Genomic DNA, 20,443 nt, shown 5'->3' with positions numbered 1-20,443 from the left:
TGGAAATTCCCGGTTCAAGAAAAACCGACCGTCTATGGAAAATAACGACTGGTTAAGAGCAAAATCGGCCGGTTCATATTGTCCACTTATATGATCAAAAACGTTAAAAACACATTTCAGAGATTTTGGTTGAAATTTACACAATTTACACAATGTTTAGAGATCAAGTATATAGAATTAAGGGTTTGAAGCAATCGGTAAAATAAATTCACTTCCCATTTTGTGAAAATCACTGTGGTATATATATCAGCACAATTGTAAGTACAATTTGTTGTCTATTCTTCAATGAGCCAAGTGGTAAATAGCAGCTACACACACGAAATCTGAACTACTCTCGGGTGTCTTTATTCTTACCGATTATCAAATTCATATATAGGATCAATGATCTCACTGGTAATCACCAATCATCGGTAATAAGCCATGTGTCTCGATGATCTAAAAGGAGAGTTATCGAATGGAGATGGTTTCCATGGCGCCACAGGCTTCTTCTTCTTCTTCACGAGTTTGATTTCAGAACGGAGCCAAGATTCTACCACGGAGAGGAGGTTGGGTGAAGTTTTCAGCTCCTCAATATCTGTCATTTTCGATAAACGATTCAGCTCACCGTCCTGAATGTAGGCCAAATGTGTCGCCCATGTCTCTAGCCCGTCGAATATGTGAGTTGCATACACGATTGTAGCTCCTCTCTGAGTTAATCAATGGTATAAACAAGTCAAAGATCATGCAATAAGTCATCAGTAAGAATAAGTGTGTGAGTTGTAATCTTCCAATACGAATACGTGCTCAGAACTCAAGAAGTGAAACTATAAAAACCGGTACAAATTTGCACTTGAAACTGCATGATACATGCATGCTACTACTAAATTATCCTTTTATGGTACTACCACAGATCATAGACATGCAAGGACCCTATAGTAATTATAGGCAACATCACTTAGCAGCAACAAGAACCGATATGAAAAGCTTGTCCTTGAATGGTTAAGCATTAATATTCCAGTTACTAACCGACAGAAACATGTACACAAACGGCTTGTATATACTTAGGAGATCATAGATGATATTAAAGAGGCTGGTAGAATATTACCTGATCACATTCTTCTTTGAAGAATTCCAGCAAATCCATCCTTGCAACGACGTCTAGGTCAACAGTGACCTCATCGAGTAATAACACCTGTGATCAGAGCATGAGAGATTTATAAGAAGTTTGTAAAATCAGATTAAAATTAGCGTCAGCAATGATGATAACACAATCAGAAACGAGGTTCTTTTTTGCTTAAAGCCAGAGGAGAACATAACTGACAATGAATCATGTGAGATTTTAGAGGATGCAGAATAATCAGCCTCTCTGAAACAGTATTGTTTTCACCTTGAATGGATGTAAGAGTCCCATACATATCTGCACGCGCCGTTTCTGCCCATCAGAAACCTTATGCATACGCCATTGAAGATTGATATCAAGAAGATCAATCAGTTTTTCTCTTCTCACGGGATCAGTTCCTTCAACTAGAAGGACAACGAAAGAAAATCTCCTTCAGTTTATAAGCCTGAAAAAAGGGGACTAAAGATAAAACAAATCAACTTACTGAAAATTACCTCCAAATATCATATGTTCTGCTGAGAAATCTCCCTGGAGAGGAACCTCTCCCTAAAATGTAGCAGAATCAAGAAAGTAAATAACATCAGATTGATAATGCAGTCGAGCGGTAGTCGATTAGTTACTCTCTAGGCAATCAAATTCCTAAAAGATCTCACAAAAGCATGAGAAATGGAAAGAAGATAAGGGACTACTCACAGCTGAACCAACGGTTTTACTCCATGATCCTCCAAGGTAAGACAAGTCACCACTGCAAACAAGTTGAGTATCATGGAAAGCCGAGCGGCTAAGAACTTGTACAACGTTCTTTCCTCCCACCATATGCTTTCCAGCCAGAATCTTCAATAAGGTTGTCTTGCCTTAACAAATTTACCAAAGGAACACAAGCATTAGTCTTCCAGAAAAAACAAAACAAATTCAATAGCCTGGAGTAGTTTTGAACATGGTAAATACCTCAAGCTAATCGCAGTATTAAGATCACATGGCAAACCGGATTCTACTACAACGACGTCAAAAAAACCCAACCCCAGAACGACAGAAACGGATGATTCCAATTTCAGACTGGCAAATAAATTCTGAAATTGCAGAGGCATAGGGCCAATTTTCAAAGTTCCAAACTTTAAATCAAATCAAACAAAAGATGTCTTTAACTTTCCATTCTCGCCGAAAACATAACAAGTCGAATCGCTGATCCAAAACCTGTGACCCCAAGACAGAAAAAAAATGAAAACTAACTACAAGGAAAATCTCTCTCTAGAAATCGATCATCGTACCAGATCCATTGGCACCAACCAGAAGACAGCGAGAACCAGCTGGAAGATCGAGGTTGAAGTCGAAGAATATTGGATCCTCAACTTCGTATGCGAATTGCATACCGCTAACTCTAATGGCGTCATCGCCACTCGCCGTCGCATCTTTCTCCGCCATTTTTGCCAGTCTCCAAAAGCTCTCAAGCGGTCAGATACAAGGAGTAGGTAACGATTAGTTGGTGGACCGACATTGTTTACTTTGGTCAAATATGCAGTCCTTTAAATATGTTTCGTTCAACGCTAAATCCACGTCATACCAGTACCTTTTCGCCACGTCAGTGATATAACGATTGTATCTCTTTGCACGTCGCCACGTCAGTGTGCTGGTCATCACGCATCGTCAACCAAACGACAGCGTATAAGGGAGTACAAAATGTTTTTTTTTTTTTTTTTGTAATATTTTCTTGTACATTTATTTGCTTAGTCATGCAATAGCAAACAGATTTAGCATTTTAGTTTTACGTAGAAGCAAAAGTTGAAATTATGAAAAAGCCTTTTTGTATATATTAATATCTCAGTGATACAAATGATAATCGATAATGTAACAACGATGATTATAAGGAAGAAAAATAATTAAAACAGGGAGTGTGGGAGGATTACAAAGAAACACACATCAACTTACCATTAACATACATCAAAAAGACTGTTGGCTGACCACCATTGTTGTCTATTGTCTCGTGCTCTCAAGTCACAAGAAGATGAAGCCGGACTTGTCCAATAACTTAAATTTTACACTCCATTCATCAGAAAGCTGCCCAACCTGATGCAGCTCCTGTTGACTTGCTCGATCCTGATCCCGCCGTTGAAGGAAGATTTTTCTGCCGAGTATTACCAAATCAAGGATAATTTAGAGTAACCTTAGAGAATAAGAATAAATGTAATTAAGAAGACAAGGTTTATTTACCTTGAGCTGAGATAGATCAGATAGAGGCTCGTTCCTGCGTGATTCCTTGCAGCCATCAGATGCAATCCTTGAAGCGACGGGATCGTTTGGAGGAGGAGGTAAAGGAGACCTGGTTACTCCGGCAGCTTTGGGGGGTGGGGCAAGTGCTAGAGGTTTTGGCTTCCCCGTTCCTGAAAGAGCAGCTGAGAGCATCCCAGTGCCATTTGTTGTTGGTTTCGGCTTCACGTTGATTCTTATGGTTTCACCTTCCTTAAAACCCATCAAAACAACAATCTTTTCAGGTTCTACCAAGTCCAAATGCCAAGAATTTTCCTTTTCCGGATAAATGATGGAGTTCAATCAGAATTGAAATATTGATTCTACAGTTACGGTTCCCAGAGAAAGATATTGAGTAAACAAAATCAAATGAGTATGTTCTGCAACTACGAGTGGATGCTAAAACAAAACTTGTGATTATGAACCATCTGTGAAGACTAAAAGAGCAAAATCAAGACATATAGCAGCATCAATTTAAGATTAGAGATGATGAACACAACACAAGATCGAGAAAAATTAAGGCTGGTACTATTTACTCATCCTAATATCTACACAGAGCATACAAACTACAAAGATCTTCCACCAAATAACACTACAAATAAAGGAAATTAGAAAATCCAAATAACGAATAGCTAATCAATCTCAGCAGATAATGCATCCAAAATATTCTCATCACTGATACAAACACCAAGACCAAGCAACTTTTAGCTATAGCCTACTAGCAAGATAAGAACTTTGCAATGAGAATGATACTACAAAACGTATCTGAATCAATCAATTCCACATTGGATTCGATAGTTGTTTTTCCAAAATAGATCTGAAAGCTTCAATCAGATTTCTCCAAATTATCAGATTCCGCATTGATCCTATCTTAATTCCAAAAGCTAGCTTATGAACAGATCAGTTTACCTTCAATCTGTGATTAACGGCAGGATGGATATCAATATGATTATCGCTCTCACTCGTTTCCCCTGTCTCCTTCTCTTTCTCCCTCCTAACGTACTTTTCATGATCCGATAACGCAACATTGAAATCAAACGCTTCGTTCCTCTCAGCGAATCCTAGCCCGATAAACGCATACTTCCCTCTCCCGTCATCGATCCTGAGAACGAAATACCTAGACGAATCGAGAGACGGCTCTACAGAGTTCTCTCTACGTCCAGGATCCACAAAACAAGCTGCGAAAAGATCACCGGAATTCGAATCCTCGAGGCGGATCTCGCATCGATCCTTGCACGATACGACGCGGAGTCTACCAGACCAGATCTTATCGGATTGAAGCCATTCGCCGCACTTGTATCCGCCGGATGTGGTTCGCGGCGGGATCTTGTAAACGGAGACCTCACGCACCACGAGAAGTGTATGCTCGAATGTTTCCTCCTCTTCTTCTTCCTCGAACGACATCGAATCTCAGAGCCTCTCTCAGACGAGTTTCGGAGAAAGACGTGTGTGATCGTTGCGGACTTTTGAAAGCTTTACGAGACCGTAACCTTCTTCTTCTTTTTTTTATTAGTGTTATCATTATCCTTTCAATGATTTTAATTTAATATATACACTAATCAACGTAATCAAATTTAACAAAATAAAATCAACGTAATCATAAAAGCTAAGATGTGTATGTTAGTAGGAATTTTTAATCTGAAATTTTGTTATTGAAGCTTTGTGAAAAGTTGGTTATTAGTCTCATCTTTATTTATTTCAGTGACTGGAAAATCTAAAAAAACATTAAAGGAAGCAATTAAAGAGCTTAAGAAGAAGAGCTTGGTGTCATAGACAACATGGTCTCTTGCTGACTAAACTTGATCCTCTTGGCTTCTTCCTCGTTCACTCCATATGACGCTTTGATCACATCCACTGGAACTGCTCTCAAGTACGATGTTTGGCCGCTCAGTGTGTTAATGTAAGCGTTATCGTTTGTCTTGAATGATATCCACTCGAAACCCGTTTCACCAGCCGTTTTTGAAACTGCAAAGCCTTGTGGAATCACAATGATTTGGCCTTGTCCCACTTGCTCATTGAACACCGACTGACCATTGTCGTCCACCACTTGTATCTTGGCTTGACCTCCTGTGACGTATAGCACCGTGTGCGCGTTTGCCGTCCATTGTGGCAACACCATTCCTCCCTATCTCCACGAGAATTCATTATATAGCACATAAAGAATTTGTAAATCTAATTTAAAAGTGGGATACTTACGCTGTAGAGATAACCTCTAAGGGCGTTAAGTCTGACTAGACGTAGAACAGGGAGATTAAGGCTGTTAAGAGTGCTGATTCTTCCGGCTCGTGTGCTAAAATGGTCAGACCGTTCTGGATCATCGATATTCTCATGAATCTTAGCCGTGCAATAAGTCTCTTCGATGCCATTAGCAATGCCATCTTGCTGCCATTCACGAGGCGGTGGGATGACGAAATGGAGAGGACCATTTGCTCGGATTATGTTTCCTCTGTTGTCCTTCTGGTTTTGTAGTTGCTTAGCTGTCTCGATGTTGATTTTGAATGCTTCCGCGATTATGTTTGGGTCGAAACCGCTGAAAGCGTTGTTGCCTGATGGCCACGTTAATGGTTGTTCTTCTTCTTGCGTTCTGCTCCCGGCTAGTTGGAACATCTACATATGAAGGGTTCACAAAAAAATGACATTATGTGTTATATATATGAATCACTATTTTAATCACTGAGTGGTAGTCATATAGTTTGCATGCAGTACAAATTTGGACTTTCTTGAATTTGATGATTACCCTAGGGACTTGGTCAAGCTGGTTTTCTCTGTTGGTGACATCAAGAACAATGACAATGACGGCATCGGAATCACCGCGGTTGTACCACCACTGTGAAACTCCGGCAAGCGAAGCAAACACATCCCCTCGCCGGAAATTCTCCAACTTCTGGTGCATGTCCTCAAAACGTCGACCCGGGTCTCCTCCTCCTCCTCTTCCTGATGATCCTTCAACTTCTGCAAAAGTCTCAGGACAACCAGAAGCAATCGTCCCCATAACTCCTTCTCCTGAAAACAATTAAAATAAAAGACCACTTTTTTTAGATTTTCTATAGGTTGCGAGTTTTTAATTAGGTCTTGATCAAAAAGCGTATTTATTTATTTTCTTACCTTGGACAACGTAAGCAAGGGCAGGTGGGCTAAAGAAAGCGGGCAAGAAAATGGAATTGGGCTGAAGGGTGATGCGAGCCACCGTTACACCGGCGCATCGGAGCTCAGGGCTCATGTGGTCCCATACTTCCATCTGACCGGCTTCGAACTTCGTCGCCTGAGCGGGCGCGAGGCTGTTGATTTGGCTGAAATGGCAGGCGTTTGGAAACGGCGCCTCTCGCTGGCGTGCCTCGGCGCCATGGAAGAAGAGGAGAAATGAGAGTGAGACGACGGAGAGAAGAGAAAACAAAAGCTTATGCATATTTGGGTGTGTTTTGTTTTGTATAAGAAGTTTAGAGAGCGTCGTAGACTCGTAGGGAAAATGGTATTTAAAGGAGATAGTTAGTGTTTTATTCTGGTTGCATACAAATGAAAATATGTATTTTGTTTAACCGGAAAAAAATCAAGAGTTGTGACTCGTATAATTTTTTGGAGTTTGCATGAGACTGATTTAGTTACCATAATCTGAATATTAAGTTGTATGCTTTTAATCAGTTACTTTTTTGGTGTGTTAATTTAACTTTCCTATTTACATCAATCCATCTAGATGATTTACTAATAACATATGGTGGAAAATGCTAAGATATCTTACGAGATCATATGATATAAATAATTATACATGTTCATAAATTAATCAGTAAATTAGAGGATAAACAACGGATACTCCAAGATTGACACATTGTGATAGAAATGGCCACAGGAGTCACATTGCATGGCAATGGCACAGTCTATATTGTAACACATAATCTTGCCATGTATGCCAAGTGTACACATGTACATTCAGTGTATATGAAAGAAAATAACAATCAAATGTGTGCCTTGTAAGAAAAACCTATAGCATCTATTAATGAACTTATATAGCCTAATTTATTCAATAATGGTAAATTATTTGATTATAATTGGGTTTCTACCAAAGCTAGATAGTGGTTCATATAATCATATCCCTATTATTAATGCGTCCGGATTTCAGTATATATAACGCGATATTTGTTACTGCCAAAATAATGCACGTATGCACAAATAAGTGAAATAAGTAATAAAGTTCTTAATAAAAAGATTAATTGGTGGTTCCGCTAAAGAATTAAGAAGATCATTATGATTTTTAGTGTGTAAGTGCGAGAATGTATTAAAAAAACAAAAACAAAAACAAAAAATCCTCGAGATGCAAATGGCGTAAGCCCAGTTATATCCAAGTTAAAATATTCTTATAACGATATTCCAAAGAAAATGAGCTTTATATTAATTAATATTATAACTCATTTTCTTTGGAATCACTATATTTAGCCCAAAGTCTCGCATGTTAGTGAACTGATTTTTTTTTCTTTTTTATTTATATAGTAACGTTTATATAATCCTAAAAGATGTAGAAATTAAAGACTTAAAGATTTTTTATTCAGGAAAGAGTTACATGTGCAGAGTCAACGATCGCTTATACACGACGTTCGTTGTTGTACACTAGACGTCCTAATACAAAGCTCAAAACAAAACAGTTCCCTTAAGCGTAGAACTTCTTTGTACATTATTATTTCATATTACAAGTCGTACCAAACCGAACTTTAGATTCAAACGCTATTCCACCACGCGCTCATCAAGCCTCAAGCCCTAGGCCTTCCGTAGCTCATTGGACTGCTATGGGTCAGTGTGGTCTCAATCGTGCTAAACTTTACTCGTTTAGCTTCTTCGGGAGAGATCTGGTACCCATTGGTTATAACCTCAAGCGGCAAACCTCTCATGACTGAGGTACGGCCCGCGAGTGTGTTGACCTGTGCGTTTTCGTTTGTCTTGAATTCGATCCACTCGAACTGTTCGCCTATGGCATGTTTCATGACCGAAAAGCCTTGTGGCACGACTAGTAACTGTCCGCTGGAGATCTCTTGGTCGAACACTCTTTCTCCGTTGTCGTTCACCATTTGTATATGAGCCTTTCCGTTTGTCACGTAGAGTGCCGCGTTTGCGTTTACGTTCCATTGCGGTAGCACCATAGCGTTCTGCGTGCAAGATATATTTTTTAAATTGAAAACGATTAAAAATGCAAGATATATATATATATATATATTTTTTAATTAAAAACGATTAAAATTGCAAGATATATATTTAAACCAATTGAAAACGATTTAGATTATTTAGAGTTTAAAACTCCAAATCGCAAAATCTATTAGTTTATCTTGCCAAATCAAATTATTGCATATGTCACATAAAATTAATTTTCTAAAGATTTGTTGAGCTTACTTTACGGATGGAGCCACGAAGAGCGCTAAGGCGGAGAAGTCTGAGGATAGGAAGATTGTAGCTGTTAAGTGTGCTAATGTATCCGAGTGATGGCTTGTACACGTCAGCATCCGACGGGTCATCGAGGTTTTCAGTGCATCGCATGGTGCACAAAGTCTCCTCTAAACCATTAGCTATTTCATGTGGTTGTTGGCCGCCTTCGCCGCGTCTCAAGGGTGGCCTAATGACGCCGAAAGGTCCGTTGACCTTGACGATGTTGCCACGGTTATCTTGCTGGTTCTGGAGCTGCTGAGCCGTCTCGACATTGATCTTGAAGGCTTGAGCCAAGATCTCAGGTGCGAAGCCATTGAAGATGTTGTTTTGCTTCTGTTGCTTTCGGCCTTGTAGCCATTCCTGCCCTTGTGGGTTGTTTCCGGCTATCAAAAATGGCTGTAAACATGAAAATATATTTCTGAAACTTTTAGTGGCGAAATTTGAAGTGTAGAAATGTGAAACTAACGCAAAACTAATTCACCAAACTAAAGTTTTATGTAAATCGTTTGAGCTTATATAATTGGTTAAAAAATTAGTTGTAAATCATTTTCTTTAAAGTTATAATTAACTGAGAAATTGCCTTGAAATAACGATTAACTGAAAACTAAACAAATAAATTTCAAGAATTTCTAACTCGGCAAAAGATCTATTTCGATATAATTAATCAAACAAACAAAATAAGAATTTTATTTTTGTGTTTGGACTTACTCTAAGGTTGCGGTCAAGCTGGTTCTGGTTGCTGGCGAGATCCGCGGCTGCAACAAGAATGAGAGGCTCATTTCCATTGTTGTAGAACCATTGAGCTACACCAGATGGTGTTGCAATGGTGTCACCGCACCGTAGGTGCTCTACTTTCTGGTGCATGTCACGGAACCCTTGACTCTGACCCTGACCTTGACCTTCTCCAAATACCGGTGACTCCATGAACGTCTCGGCGCATCCCGGAATAACTCTTCCCATTAGACCCCTTCCTATTTATCATAGCCAAAAAATAATATCAAACATTTTTACAAATAATGAAGCTTTTGGAACTTCTACTATTTTTTATGATCTATGAGAATGCCAAATATTTTTTTCATTTGCAGTACTTATACTGGACAAGGAAATGTAAGATTTATATTAGTTACTATTTTTCTTGTCGATCTATATATTATTATAATGTAGTATATATATAAACGCACCGTGAACAACAAACGTGAGTTTGCCGGCGTTCAAGAAAGTGGGCAAGAAAAGACCCTGAGGCTCAATGACGAAACGCTCAAAGGCAAAGCCGGAGCAACGGAGCTGGGGTGCATGGTGGTCCCAGACCTCGATGCGACCACCCTCGCTCTTGATGATTTGGGATGGTTCGAGCGCATTGAGTTGATCGAGCTGGCACTCGTTGGGCCACTGTTGGGCAGTGTAGCCATTGAAGAGGATCAAGAGTGTCAAAGAGAAAGAGATAATAGATGAGACTCGACCCATTTTTCTTCCTCTTTATTGATTTACTTTCTTACTTTGTGGGTTATGGAGTTTATGTATTTATAGGAGACTTGTTGTAAAGAGTTCTTTTAAAAATAAAAATAACACCATAACACCAATAAAAATAGACAAATCCAATAATCGAAAACAAATAGACGCATAATCCAATAATCCAATAATCAGTAACATACTTACATTCGATAATTAGGTCTGATATTATTTTAGTTTTGGTCAAGATTTTATTATTTATTTTTTAAAATAAATTATTCAACATTTTGTAACAAAATGATAGTGTAGACCAATTTGTTTCATATTCGCTACAGTTTAGTCTTGGTTATGATTTATTCAATAAACAATGAAATCGAATTATAATTGTCGACCCATGGTTTAGATAATTAACTAATTTGACACCAATTGGTTTAAGGGAAATAGCTCTCTTGATCGGGGTGACACTCCACATGTATTACGTTTTTCTACTTTTGGCATTAAACATTTTTTGGAAGACATCATATTATCAGTGACCCTCTAAGTAATGTGTATTCTCGTTTTGTTTGCTGTTCTACTAGTAATTTAAAATAGTAATGACGAACGGAAAATGAGAAGTACTTGAACTTGTAAATGGAGGGAGTAGACGAGTAGTAGACACATTTCAGCTTGCATGCCTCCTTAAAGTGCATGTTCTTACACATCAGCATCTAATATGGGCATCGAAAAACAGACAACGGGGAACAAAAACGACAAAAGAGTTTAAAAGTTATTATTGTATCTAAATAAAAATTTAATCGATTTTTTTTGGGAGAACCCGGTTTTAATGTTATAGTATAGTAATCGATTGTTTTTGTGTAAGAAAAAATTAAGGCTTGTAATAATGTAAGCATAAATAAAAGTAAAGCTTGTAAAAAATGTAAGAATCAGATTTAGACGTTTAAAAACTAAGGTTAAAGTTTGAGTTATTACTGTATTAGAAAAGAACACTGATGAGAGTCTAGAGAGTAAACACGTGAGAACCACGTGATGATGTGGCGGACGCGACGAACCGACGTGACGAGTGTATGGCTGCATGCTGCTCGGATGCTTCCACTTGGATCCTTGTTTCTAAATTTGGTCTGTCTTCCTCTGTTTTGTAAACAAATATTAGCAAGGACAAAAAATACATAATATTTATTTTCCCAATTCATTATTTTAGAGTTTTGTGTTATTATGGGTTTTTTTATGCGTCTTTCATTAAACTTAATTTTGAGATAAGGCCTTTTAATTCTCAAGATTTCCTTTCAGACCCAACTAAACAAAAAAAAAAACCTCAAGATTCTCAATATGTGTGGGCCCGATTTAGAATTAAGCCCATTATAAGCCATCTACAAAAGCAGTGTCTAAGCCCGATATAGCCCATGCAACTCAGGTTGGAATTTCATTACTTTTGTTCTCCAACTGCGTGCCGTTTTCACATCAACGAAAGGGAGAGACGTCATGCATGCATTCTAGAACAAATGTATACACATTTTCTATGTTGAATTCATGTACGGGATTTCATGGTGTTGGTAATGAACCAATTAATTAGTTTATTGTCTTAAATATGCAATTGTTAGTGATAAGGCAATATAAACTTAAGGGTCTTCCACTCTCCCACATGCCAACTTGTGTGTTCCCAGCTGTCACTTAGTCAGCCTGTCCACTCATTTTGTTCTTTTTTACAAAAACACACACATCATATATTCTTCTAACATACATTACATGCTACATGTCTACGCATCTATATGTATGAATGCATCAATTGTATGTATATTGCGGATTACGTTAATTACATTATTTGTAAGTCATTTATGCTGTAAAGTTTTGTATTCTATTCTCAGTTAACTTCTAATGATGATATAGTGATGATACTATCTATAAAAAAAAAGTTCTGATTTAATAGGACCTATCTAGGTGTAGGCTTGTAGCAATACCAAATGTAGAAGGTTTTATGTCCAAGGATTTTTCAATTTTCTCCATTTCATTCCCTAAATTCCTATCCCGATTTACGTCCACCTTACACCGTAAGTTGTGTTGTCGAACATTATCTTCCACACATATTTTATGTAAATTATTGACTCTCTCGATCCCATTACATGTGATGTGGGCTCTACCTACGGTTCCACCAACCTCATATTCTAATCTAATATTTTTCTCATATGCTAATTTTAAATACTAAACGAATCTTAACGGCTGATATATTCGTATATGAATTCATCTACACAACATTTATGTTAATGATATATCTCTAGTCTAGACATTATTTGTCTACAAACGTTTTGTATTGACTTGGCCATCTCATTCCAACAAGATACAACTCATCACTCCAAACATTCAACTTCCATATAAACCATTCCCTTCCGATCTCACTTTCCAAATCACTCTTCACACTTTAACTAAGCAAACCAATAATGGCTACCACTCGTCTAACTCTAGCTCCTCTCCTCCTCATCGCAGCCGTACTACTCGCAACCAAGGCAACGGCTCAGCCGGCAGCCCCCGCTCCAGAGCCTGCTGGTCCCATCAACCTCACTGCGATCCTCGAAAAAGGTGGTCAATTCACTACTTTCATCCATCTTCTAAACATCACTCAAGTCGGTAGTCAAGTGAACATTCAAGTCAATAGTTCATCCGAAGGTATGACGGTGTTCGCACCAACAGACAATGCTTTTCAAAACCTTAAACCCGGAACCCTAAACCAGTTAAGCCCTGACGATCAAGTTAAACTCATTCTCTACCACGTTAGCCCCAAATATTACAGTATGGATGATCTCCTCTCCGTGAGTAACCCGGTTAGGACTCAAGCTTCTGGCCGAGACAACGGTGTTTACGGGCTTAACTTCACCGGCCAAACAAACCAAATCAATGTCTCTACTGGTTATGTGGAGACACGTATTAGCAATTCGTTGAGGCAACAACGTCCTCTCGCAGTTTATGTTGTCGACATGGTTTTGTTGCCCGGTGAGATGTTCGGAGAGCACAAGCTTTCGCCGATTGCTCCTGCCCCTAAATCTAAATCCGGTGGGGTTACCGATGACTCCGGCTCCACTAAGAAGGCAGCGTCACCGTCGGATAAGTCAGGCTCCGGTGAGAAGAAAGTCGGACTAGGGTTTGGTCTTGGACTTATTGTCTTATGTTTGAAATTTCTCTTTTGAAAATTTAATAGCAAAGATTTGTTTTGCTTTCTATTGATTTTATCCTGCGATGTGAGGTATAAATATGAAATTTGTTGATTAAGTTCCGTGAAATAAAATGTGAGATTTTTAATAACATACGTCGTCTATAGTTGTCAATTGTGCCTGTCGAAGTGGATAACTCTTTTCTTGGCGAACCCAAAACAACAAATTTGTGATGTGAACAAAATATTTTGTTAACTTAATTACTAAAGTACGTATACAATTGATGAGATGCTTATTTGTTTTCTGTTTTAATTGCAAGTTCCATTCACGACATTTTAACTCTAGCTACGTGAAAAATGGATCGAAGGATCGGTAGCCGATCCGAAAAACTAGCCATCACATGCGATTACTAGACATAGATTAGTAGTATTATTTAATTCTGACCAGCAGTATAGATAGTATTCATAATAATAAAGTGTTCAGATAATCGTTTTACTGTAACACGCTTTAAAATAAACATGATAATAACTACCCAGTTGCCATTAAATTATAATTCATCGTCCTTAGCCCATGTGATAATGGGCTTAGTGAAACATATTTTAAAATAATGGGCCTGAGCAATGTCTTTAAAATTTGTCAAACACTTGAGGACGGAAAACAAAAACATAACTAAATGCCTAAAATGGGCCTCTCGAAAAAGATAATGTGTTTAATGAACCATATTTGAAAGTAATGGGCCTAAGCAAATAGGCACGAACATACTAGAAGGTAGTTTGCCAATGCATATCTGACCGATTTCTCATTTCTAAAACCCTAAGCTTCGCCGGCAGCTCCGATCGTGATCTTTCATAAATCCTACCATCGCCGTCGATTAAGAGCTGAGCTCAGGTTTATCTATCTGCTTTTTCCTCCCAGTTTTCACTGTGTTTCGTTGTATGCTCTGTTTGGTTGTCGATAGTCACACAGTGCCTGATCGTCGGTCAATTTGCTAATCCTTGTGTGATTTAGAGTTGGAATGATCATTTGGTGAAATCTCGTGGATCTTTTCTTGTTGAAAGCTTGTTGACTTGCTCGTCATATATATTCGACGATCTATGGGTACTGTATCTAGTTGATAATGTTCAAAGGCTTGATCGATTTTAGCCTTGGGATCTGCTACCGATGCTTTCAATTTCTGACGCTTTTCTATGCGATCTTTTCGAATTCGTTTTTCTCTCCAGTTTTTGCCATGTCAATTGATTCTCTTAGTAACACTACTTCTTTGTTTGCTCTCTTGGATTTTTTGTTTCTTCTGAAATGGAGGCTTGTGCATTGATTGTTCTATGTGTGTGATTTCTTATGCGGTGTTAAGTCCTTTGGATCTTCGTATAATGATGTTTTTAATCTGCTGACAAACGAATTTATCCCTGCGGCGTTTTAGTTTGCTACATATAAAGTTCTTAGCTGTGAACTGTTTCTCCTGGGTATCTCATTGCGGTTTGAATTCTGTTTTGCTATCAGGAAATGAGTTTCAACAAAGTTCCCAACATTCCTGGAGCTCCTGCTCTCTCTGCCCTTCTTAAGGTCAGCGTTATTGGTGGGCTCGGTGTCTATGCCCTTACTAATAGTCTCTACAATGTCGATGGAGGACACCGTGCTGTCATGTTCAACCGATTAACTGGTATCAAGGAAAAGGTTTGTATTTCTCAAACTAACAAGATGTACTTTTATATCTGAGGCTTTGAATTCTAAGAAAGCGTTACTTTTACTTGGATTTGTGTTTTCAGGTGTACCCAGAAGGCACACATTTTATGGTGCCATGGTTTGAAAGGCCAATCATCTATGACGTTCGTGCACGACCTTACCTTGTAGAGAGCACCACTGGTAGTCATGATCTTCAGATGGTGCGTTTTGGTTTCTTCTTCTTTTGGCTTCTTTTCTGTGTGTGTTTGTACAATATTTAGCCCAGGGATTTAATTTTAAATGATGTTACTGAATGTGGTGCTATATAGATCATACTAGATATTCCTTCTTTTGACGTTATGTTAAGACCCTTCAATGCAGCATTAAGAGCATGTTTTAGAAAATTTTGGGTGTGGTTTGAGGTTATGGAGCTGTAGATTAAATATCACTTACTCTTTTAGGATATTACACGATCAATGTTGATCCTTATATGAACTGTGTGAGTGTATGGATAAGTGGAAAAACAAGAGACAAGTTACACTTGCTTTCAGTAGACTTAGGTAGAGCAAGAAAGAACTTAGTCTCCATTTTCTTTCTTAAAGGAGTTGCTGTGTTTCTGATATTTTTCTTGGGTGTTGCACAGGTGAAAATTGGATTAAGGGTTCTCACACGTCCCATGGGTGACCGTTTGCCTCAGATTTACCGAACCCTTGGCGAGAACTACAGCGAAAGGGTTCTTCCTTCCATCATCCATGAAACCCTAAAAGCAGTGGTAGCTCAGTACAATGCAAGCCAGCTCATTACCCAGAGAGAAGTACGTATCTCAACATTCTTTTTCTACAACTTTTCTGCTCTTTTGTTTCTAATGGTGGACTCTGTTTACTCTCTCCTCTAGGCTGTGAGCAGAGAGATACGCAAGATTCTGACAGAGCGGGCTTCTAACTTTGACATTGCTCTTGATGATGTCTCCATCACGACTCTGACATTCGGCAAAGAGTTCACCGCAGCTATCGAGGCAAAACAAGTTGCTGCTCAGGAAGCTGAACGGGCTAAGTTCATTGTGGAGAAAGCCGAACAAGACAGGAGAAGTGCGGTTATCCGTGCGCAGGTATAGCATTGGTGATCTTGATTGCAAATCTAATGACATGAGATTAGTGGTTTTGGCCTGAAGCATTAGCTCTTTTTGAATCTTTGTGCAGGGAGAAGCTAAAAGTGCTCAGCTTATCGGACAAGCAATTGCGAACAATCAGGCATTCATCACTCTGAGAAAGATTGAAGCTGCGAGAGAGATTGCACAGACCATTGCACAATCTGCTAACAAGGTTTACCTGAGCTCCAACGATCTGTTGCTTAACCTTCAAGAAATGAACTTGGAGCCTAAGAAGTAAAAGAGAAGGAACGAGTAAGTTTCTTCATTTCATATTCATTTCATTTAAAAGATCTCTCCGCCTTGGAAGTAAAGGATGGGTTGGTGTTTGACCAAATGACCCTTTCTCGTGACTGATTCTGAAAATAGTCTTTAAGAGGACATATTGAGAGAGACGCAGATTGGCTTTGGTCAGTATTATTCATCATTTTCAATGAAACTTTTTGTTGATATTTTCCTGTGTTTCCCCGGACAATTGATGAAGTTGAATTTAAAACTCAATAATATTCATATGATCTGATCTATGCCAATAGTTCTTTTTAGTATATGTTACATACGACATGCTTATATAAATATCCGAATATAAGATCCGTACCAATCCTTTCATAAAACTTAAATATAAATATTTCTTGTTAGCTTGCTATTCAAATTTTCTTTTTTCCACTAGTTGCCAACCTTATCTACCTATAAGGATTTGTATTGGAGAGCAGAGAAAATAAAATATTGCATACGTATAATAAGATTTTGTATGAGCAGAGCAACATGGACCCTTTGTATTTAATGACGTCTTGCCGGCGCCACCATGATAGAGACGTCTTTTTCTTTCTTTCACCGGTGAGGAGTTTTATGGGGGTGACGAAACTCCGGCGAATTTTCCGGTGACGTCAAATTTTAAAATTTTGACCAAGTAAACTCTTATTTCAATATTTGTATATAACCGACGGCTGCTTTTTATGATGTCATGTATAATTAAAATTAGCTGGAAACGAGTGATGACCGTTAACCAAGATAATAAAATGTTTTGAGCAATAAATAATTCCAAAAAAATAAAAGCGTTGTGGATTAACAAAAGACGGAACGACTTGCTGTTTCGTAAAGTTAAAGGGAGACGTCATGTCGTTTTGTCACCATGAGGGTCCATTTTTTTTTGTCAGTTTTTCGTACTTCTCAGCTGTTTCTTTTGACGAAAGGAGTTGTTAGATTTTCCACAGAACTGTTGACAAGTCATCACCTTGGCTTTGCGGAGTTCGTGACGTATGTGCAACGTATTTTCGACCATATCATAAGTTTAACTAATCCTAGACAAGATGTTCAAAATGTATAATTCGATGGAAAAAATATGCGTTTCTATAGTTTATGCGTTTTATCAAAATTCTAAATGACAGCTTAAATCCATGATAATAGACAGATGCTTAATGGAAAAGAAATAAAATCTATAGGACGTGTACTGGGTAGTGGGTACATATATATGTTTCAAGGTGCAACTAGAATATAAAACACAAATTGATATCTTAATGTTAGAGAAAACAAGTCATCGTCATGACGTAATAGAGATGATCTAAAATCTAATGGTCCATACAAATGATTTGCCTTTATCCATAAAACGTAACCTTACGAAGACAATTTTAATTGTGACATAAGTTTCTAAACAAATAAAGATATCTCTTGACATCAGCCTTGTCGTAAGCCCCTTACTATGTATTCGTCATCATTTAGTTTAATATAATCTATATATAAGTCACTGATTTTATGAATGCTACAATTTTCTAAATTACAATATGTCAAAAATGACATTCGGTTAAGATAATCATAGTTATATTCTTTAAAAAATTGAGTTGTCGCATTTGAGTTCCGACAATGAGTTCGAAATTTATCTTTCACACATAAGTTAAATATATTTTTAAGTTTTGGATGATTTACACTCAACATTAATAAATAATCATAAGTTTAGTTATAGATCTTTATTTTGGATACGGTGACATGGCTTCGGATATCAAGAGAATACAGTTTACACATGCTTCATTGACCCCCAAAGCCAAATGCTCTCCAAAATCCTCTATATAAATTCTTTAATAATCACATCTCTTACCAAACGAACCCAACTACACAAGTCTCTCTCTCTTTTCCCATTTCTCCCTCTCTCTCTTTGTCTCTCTATCATCAATTATGCAAAAAGCAATTCGACCATACGAGTCACCGTGGACGAAGACCGTGCCGGGCAATAGCATTTTCCTTTTAAAGAATGAAGATAAACCATCATCATCATCATCATCATTATCATGGTTAACATCAGGATCACCAAAGCCAACATCTATAAGCAATAAGAGATCAAGCAACCTAGTTGTGATGGAGAATGCTGTGGTGGTGTTTGCAAGGAGAGGCTGTTGTTTGGGACACGTGGCAAAACGGCTGCTACTGACACATGGCGTGAATCCAGTGGTGGTTGAGATTGGTGAAGAAGACAACAACAACTACGACAATATCGTAAGTGATAAAGAGAAATTACCTATGATGTACATAGGAGGAAAGTTGTTTGGAGGATTGGAAAATCTGATGGCTGCTCATATTAATGGTGATTTAGTGCCTACTCTTAGACAAGCTGGGGCTTTATGGCTTTGATTTTTAATCCTCCTAAATCTAGTTGCCTTCTTATTTATTTCTATCCCTTTTTACATTATTTGTTAATATATGTGAACTTGTAAAAGATTGTTACGTGATTGGTTTGATCATAAGAAAAACACAGAAAAAAACAAAAAAAAAACATCATATTTTACTTTATTTTGGTAATTAAAACATTATTTACGAAAAATAAAAAATCAAAAAGTAAAAAATATATATATATATATATATAGATATATATTTTCACGTAATTAAATTTATCACTTAGTTTTCTAAAACAAAAACATTTTGTAAATCGAAATTTTTTAGTTAAAAATCAAAACACTATTACTTATACTTTATTTTTGACATCACAAAAAAAACATTATTTTTGAAAACCGTTTAAAACATAATTAAGTGTTAAATTTGTCTTAAAAACAAAAGCATTTTAACTAACATATCAAGTGAAATTTAAACGGTTTTACTTTAAAAATATATATATTTTTCAAAAACCTTGATATTTAGTTTAAAATCAGACGTGAAAAACATATTACTTTTTCTATAATCAAATCATTATATTTTATATTTTTATTTTTAAAAAAAGAGAGAGAAAAGAAAGTTTTATTACCTTGTTGGATTTGGGTAGTGGGGAGGGTCCTCACAGGAAAGCCCATTACGAAGGCCCATTGATGAGCTTTGACTGCATCGTTCTGTATCCTTCTTGTGACATCTTCTTCTTCGTTCATCCTCAGGCCACTCCATCAAGATTCGAACCGATACATGGTCGTCGTTCTCAGTCGCCACCGTCGACCGAATCCGCTGGTGAGAATAGCGTAAGAAGCATCCACGGTAACGAATCAACAAGAAGGGTTAAATTAGAAGAGACCATAACTAAATCACGATAAGAGAATGCTTTCCTCCGCTCAAATCTTACGGATAGGTTCTGAGATGAAGAACGAAGTTGTTTCAGAGATAATTTAGTAATGGATCATCATCGGAGATCTTAAAATTCGTAGATAAAATATGGATTTATTTTTTGTCGTTTAGAAGAAGAAGAATAGCAAATTTTCGAGTATTTCCTTTTTTCCGACTAGGTTACGAAAAAGGAAATTTCATTAATTATGCTAAAAACAAAAAAATATGGAAATTTTCTCACAACGGTCATATTTGTTGAAACAGAGAATGTGCCGTTGAGATCGAGAGGAGAAATTCGGGATCATGTGAGCTCTTTTCAACCGACAAGATCCTGCAACCAATAAGATCTCTACCGATTTTTGTAGTTGCTTATCTTTGGTTACTTTGGTCAAAACACAATCACAAACTCGTTAGATACAAAACTGTTCAGAAAAAACTTTCACTCTGATACCATGTCAAATTCACGCAATGATAAGAAAGTTCTCTGCTTTATTGATCGACAACTTTACATTATATATACGATGATATGGAAAACCCTAACAATGACTTGCCGACTAAGATAGTATATTACATATGGCTTAAGCCCAACATATATCCCACGTTAATAAGAAGACTAACTAACCATCATCATCCATGATACAAAACAGAACAGAGCATTCTTTAACCATCAATGTTGCTACTGTCTTCGTTAACAACCAAAAGCTTCAAGAAATAGGTTAGTAATGTTATGCTTTCACAACCAATTCTTTGACATTTTAATGGGTTAATAATGTTATGTGAGAA

At 37.5% G+C, this 20,443-nt stretch overlaps 7 protein-coding genes across 14 annotated transcripts; 3 read left to right on the top strand and 4 right to left on the bottom strand.

Annotated features, from left to right (window-relative positions):
* Nucleotides 1–9: 9 nt before the first annotated feature.
* ABCI19 (P-loop containing nucleoside triphosphate hydrolases superfamily protein) lies at nt 10–2,599 on the bottom strand. 4 transcript variants are annotated; one of them, NM_001331444.1, is made up of 7 exons: nt 2,368–2,599; nt 2,048–2,293; nt 1,793–1,953; nt 1,594–1,645; nt 1,367–1,503; nt 1,085–1,171; nt 10–686 (listed from the first exon to the last, which is right to left on the bottom strand). In NM_001331444.1, the coding sequence occupies exons 3-7, from the start codon at nt 1,913–1,915 to the stop codon at nt 405–407; spliced, it is 681 nt and encodes a 226-aa protein (NP_001323417.1). In that variant the 5' UTR covers nt 1,916–1,953; nt 2,048–2,293; nt 2,368–2,599; the 3' UTR covers nt 10–404. The 4 variants fall into 4 exon arrangements, with proteins under 4 accessions (NP_001323417.1, NP_001323418.1, NP_563694.1 ...); NM_001331443.1 differs by having other exon boundaries at nt 2,048–2,599; NM_100271.4 differs by lacking the exon at nt 2,048–2,293.
* A 273-nt stretch (nt 2,600–2,872) lies between these two features.
* Nucleotides 2,873–4,893, bottom strand: ABCI18 (non-intrinsic ABC protein 4). The gene is made up of 3 exons (NM_100270.4): nt 4,253–4,893; nt 3,308–3,556; nt 2,873–3,221 (listed from the first exon to the last, which is right to left on the bottom strand). Exons 1-3 carry the CDS (start codon nt 4,745–4,747, stop codon nt 3,147–3,149), a joined length of 819 nt encoding a protein of 272 aa, NP_563693.1. The 5' UTR covers nt 4,748–4,893; the 3' UTR covers nt 2,873–3,146.
* An 85-nt stretch (nt 4,894–4,978) lies between these two features.
* Nucleotides 4,979–6,801, bottom strand: AT1G03890 (RmlC-like cupins superfamily protein). Its single transcript, NM_100269.4, has 4 exons — nt 6,449–6,801; nt 6,081–6,346; nt 5,540–5,950; nt 4,979–5,468 (listed from the first exon to the last, which is right to left on the bottom strand). Exons 1-4 carry the CDS (start codon nt 6,747–6,749, stop codon nt 5,091–5,093), a joined length of 1,356 nt encoding a protein of 451 aa, NP_171885.1. The 5' UTR covers nt 6,750–6,801; the 3' UTR covers nt 4,979–5,090.
* A 1,051-nt stretch (nt 6,802–7,852) lies between these two features.
* Nucleotides 7,853–10,248, bottom strand: CRU2 (cruciferin 2). The gene is made up of 4 exons (NM_100268.5): nt 9,931–10,248; nt 9,458–9,720; nt 8,717–9,145; nt 7,853–8,475 (listed from the first exon to the last, which is right to left on the bottom strand). The coding sequence occupies exons 1-4, from the start codon at nt 10,211–10,213 to the stop codon at nt 8,083–8,085; spliced, it is 1,368 nt and encodes a 455-aa protein (NP_171884.1). The 5' UTR covers nt 10,214–10,248; the 3' UTR covers nt 7,853–8,082.
* A 2,206-nt stretch (nt 10,249–12,454) lies between these two features.
* FLA9 (FASCICLIN-like arabinoogalactan 9) lies at nt 12,455–13,618 on the top strand. The gene has a single exon (NM_100267.4). It carries the CDS (start codon nt 12,631–12,633, stop codon nt 13,372–13,374), a length of 744 nt encoding a protein of 247 aa, NP_563692.1. The 5' UTR covers nt 12,455–12,630; the 3' UTR covers nt 13,375–13,618.
* Nucleotides 13,619–13,996: 378 nt separating this feature from the next.
* Nucleotides 13,997–16,692, top strand: PHB2 (prohibitin 2). 3 transcript variants are annotated; one of them, NM_100266.3, is made up of 6 exons: nt 13,997–14,226; nt 14,839–15,012; nt 15,105–15,221; nt 15,644–15,814; nt 15,896–16,108; nt 16,200–16,692. In NM_100266.3, exons 2-6 carry the CDS (start codon nt 14,842–14,844, stop codon nt 16,386–16,388), a joined length of 861 nt encoding a protein of 286 aa, NP_171882.1. In that variant the 5' UTR covers nt 13,997–14,226; nt 14,839–14,841; the 3' UTR covers nt 16,389–16,692. The 3 variants fall into 3 exon arrangements, with proteins under 3 accessions (NP_171882.1, NP_973755.1, NP_973756.1); NM_202027.2 differs by having other exon boundaries at nt 14,204–14,436; nt 16,200–16,691; NM_202026.2 differs by having other exon boundaries at nt 14,131–14,226; nt 14,839–15,221; nt 16,200–16,691.
* Nucleotides 16,693–18,087: 1,395 nt separating this feature from the next.
* On the top strand, nt 18,088–20,128 carry GRXS13 (Glutaredoxin family protein). 3 transcript variants are annotated; one of them, NM_001331442.1, is made up of 2 exons: nt 18,088–18,631; nt 19,498–20,128. In NM_001331442.1, exons 1-2 carry the CDS (start codon nt 18,314–18,316, stop codon nt 19,648–19,650), a joined length of 471 nt encoding a protein of 156 aa, NP_001321276.1. In that variant the 5' UTR covers nt 18,088–18,313; the 3' UTR covers nt 19,651–20,128. The 3 variants fall into 3 exon arrangements, with proteins under 3 accessions (NP_001321276.1, NP_563691.1, NP_849586.1); NM_179255.3 differs by having other exon boundaries at nt 18,238–18,719; nt 19,498–20,119; NM_100265.3 differs by lacking the exon at nt 19,498–20,128 and having other exon boundaries at nt 18,146–18,897.
* The last annotated feature ends 315 nt before the right edge of the window (nt 20,129–20,443 follow it).

The sequence above is a fragment of the Arabidopsis thaliana genome (genome assembly GCF_000001735.4).
Source record: "Arabidopsis thaliana chromosome 1 sequence".
Classification (NCBI taxonomy): Eukaryota; Viridiplantae; Streptophyta; class Magnoliopsida; order Brassicales; family Brassicaceae; genus Arabidopsis; species Arabidopsis thaliana.
Note: the sequence above shows the minus strand (reverse complement) of the source record. Positions and strands in the feature narration are given on the sequence as shown.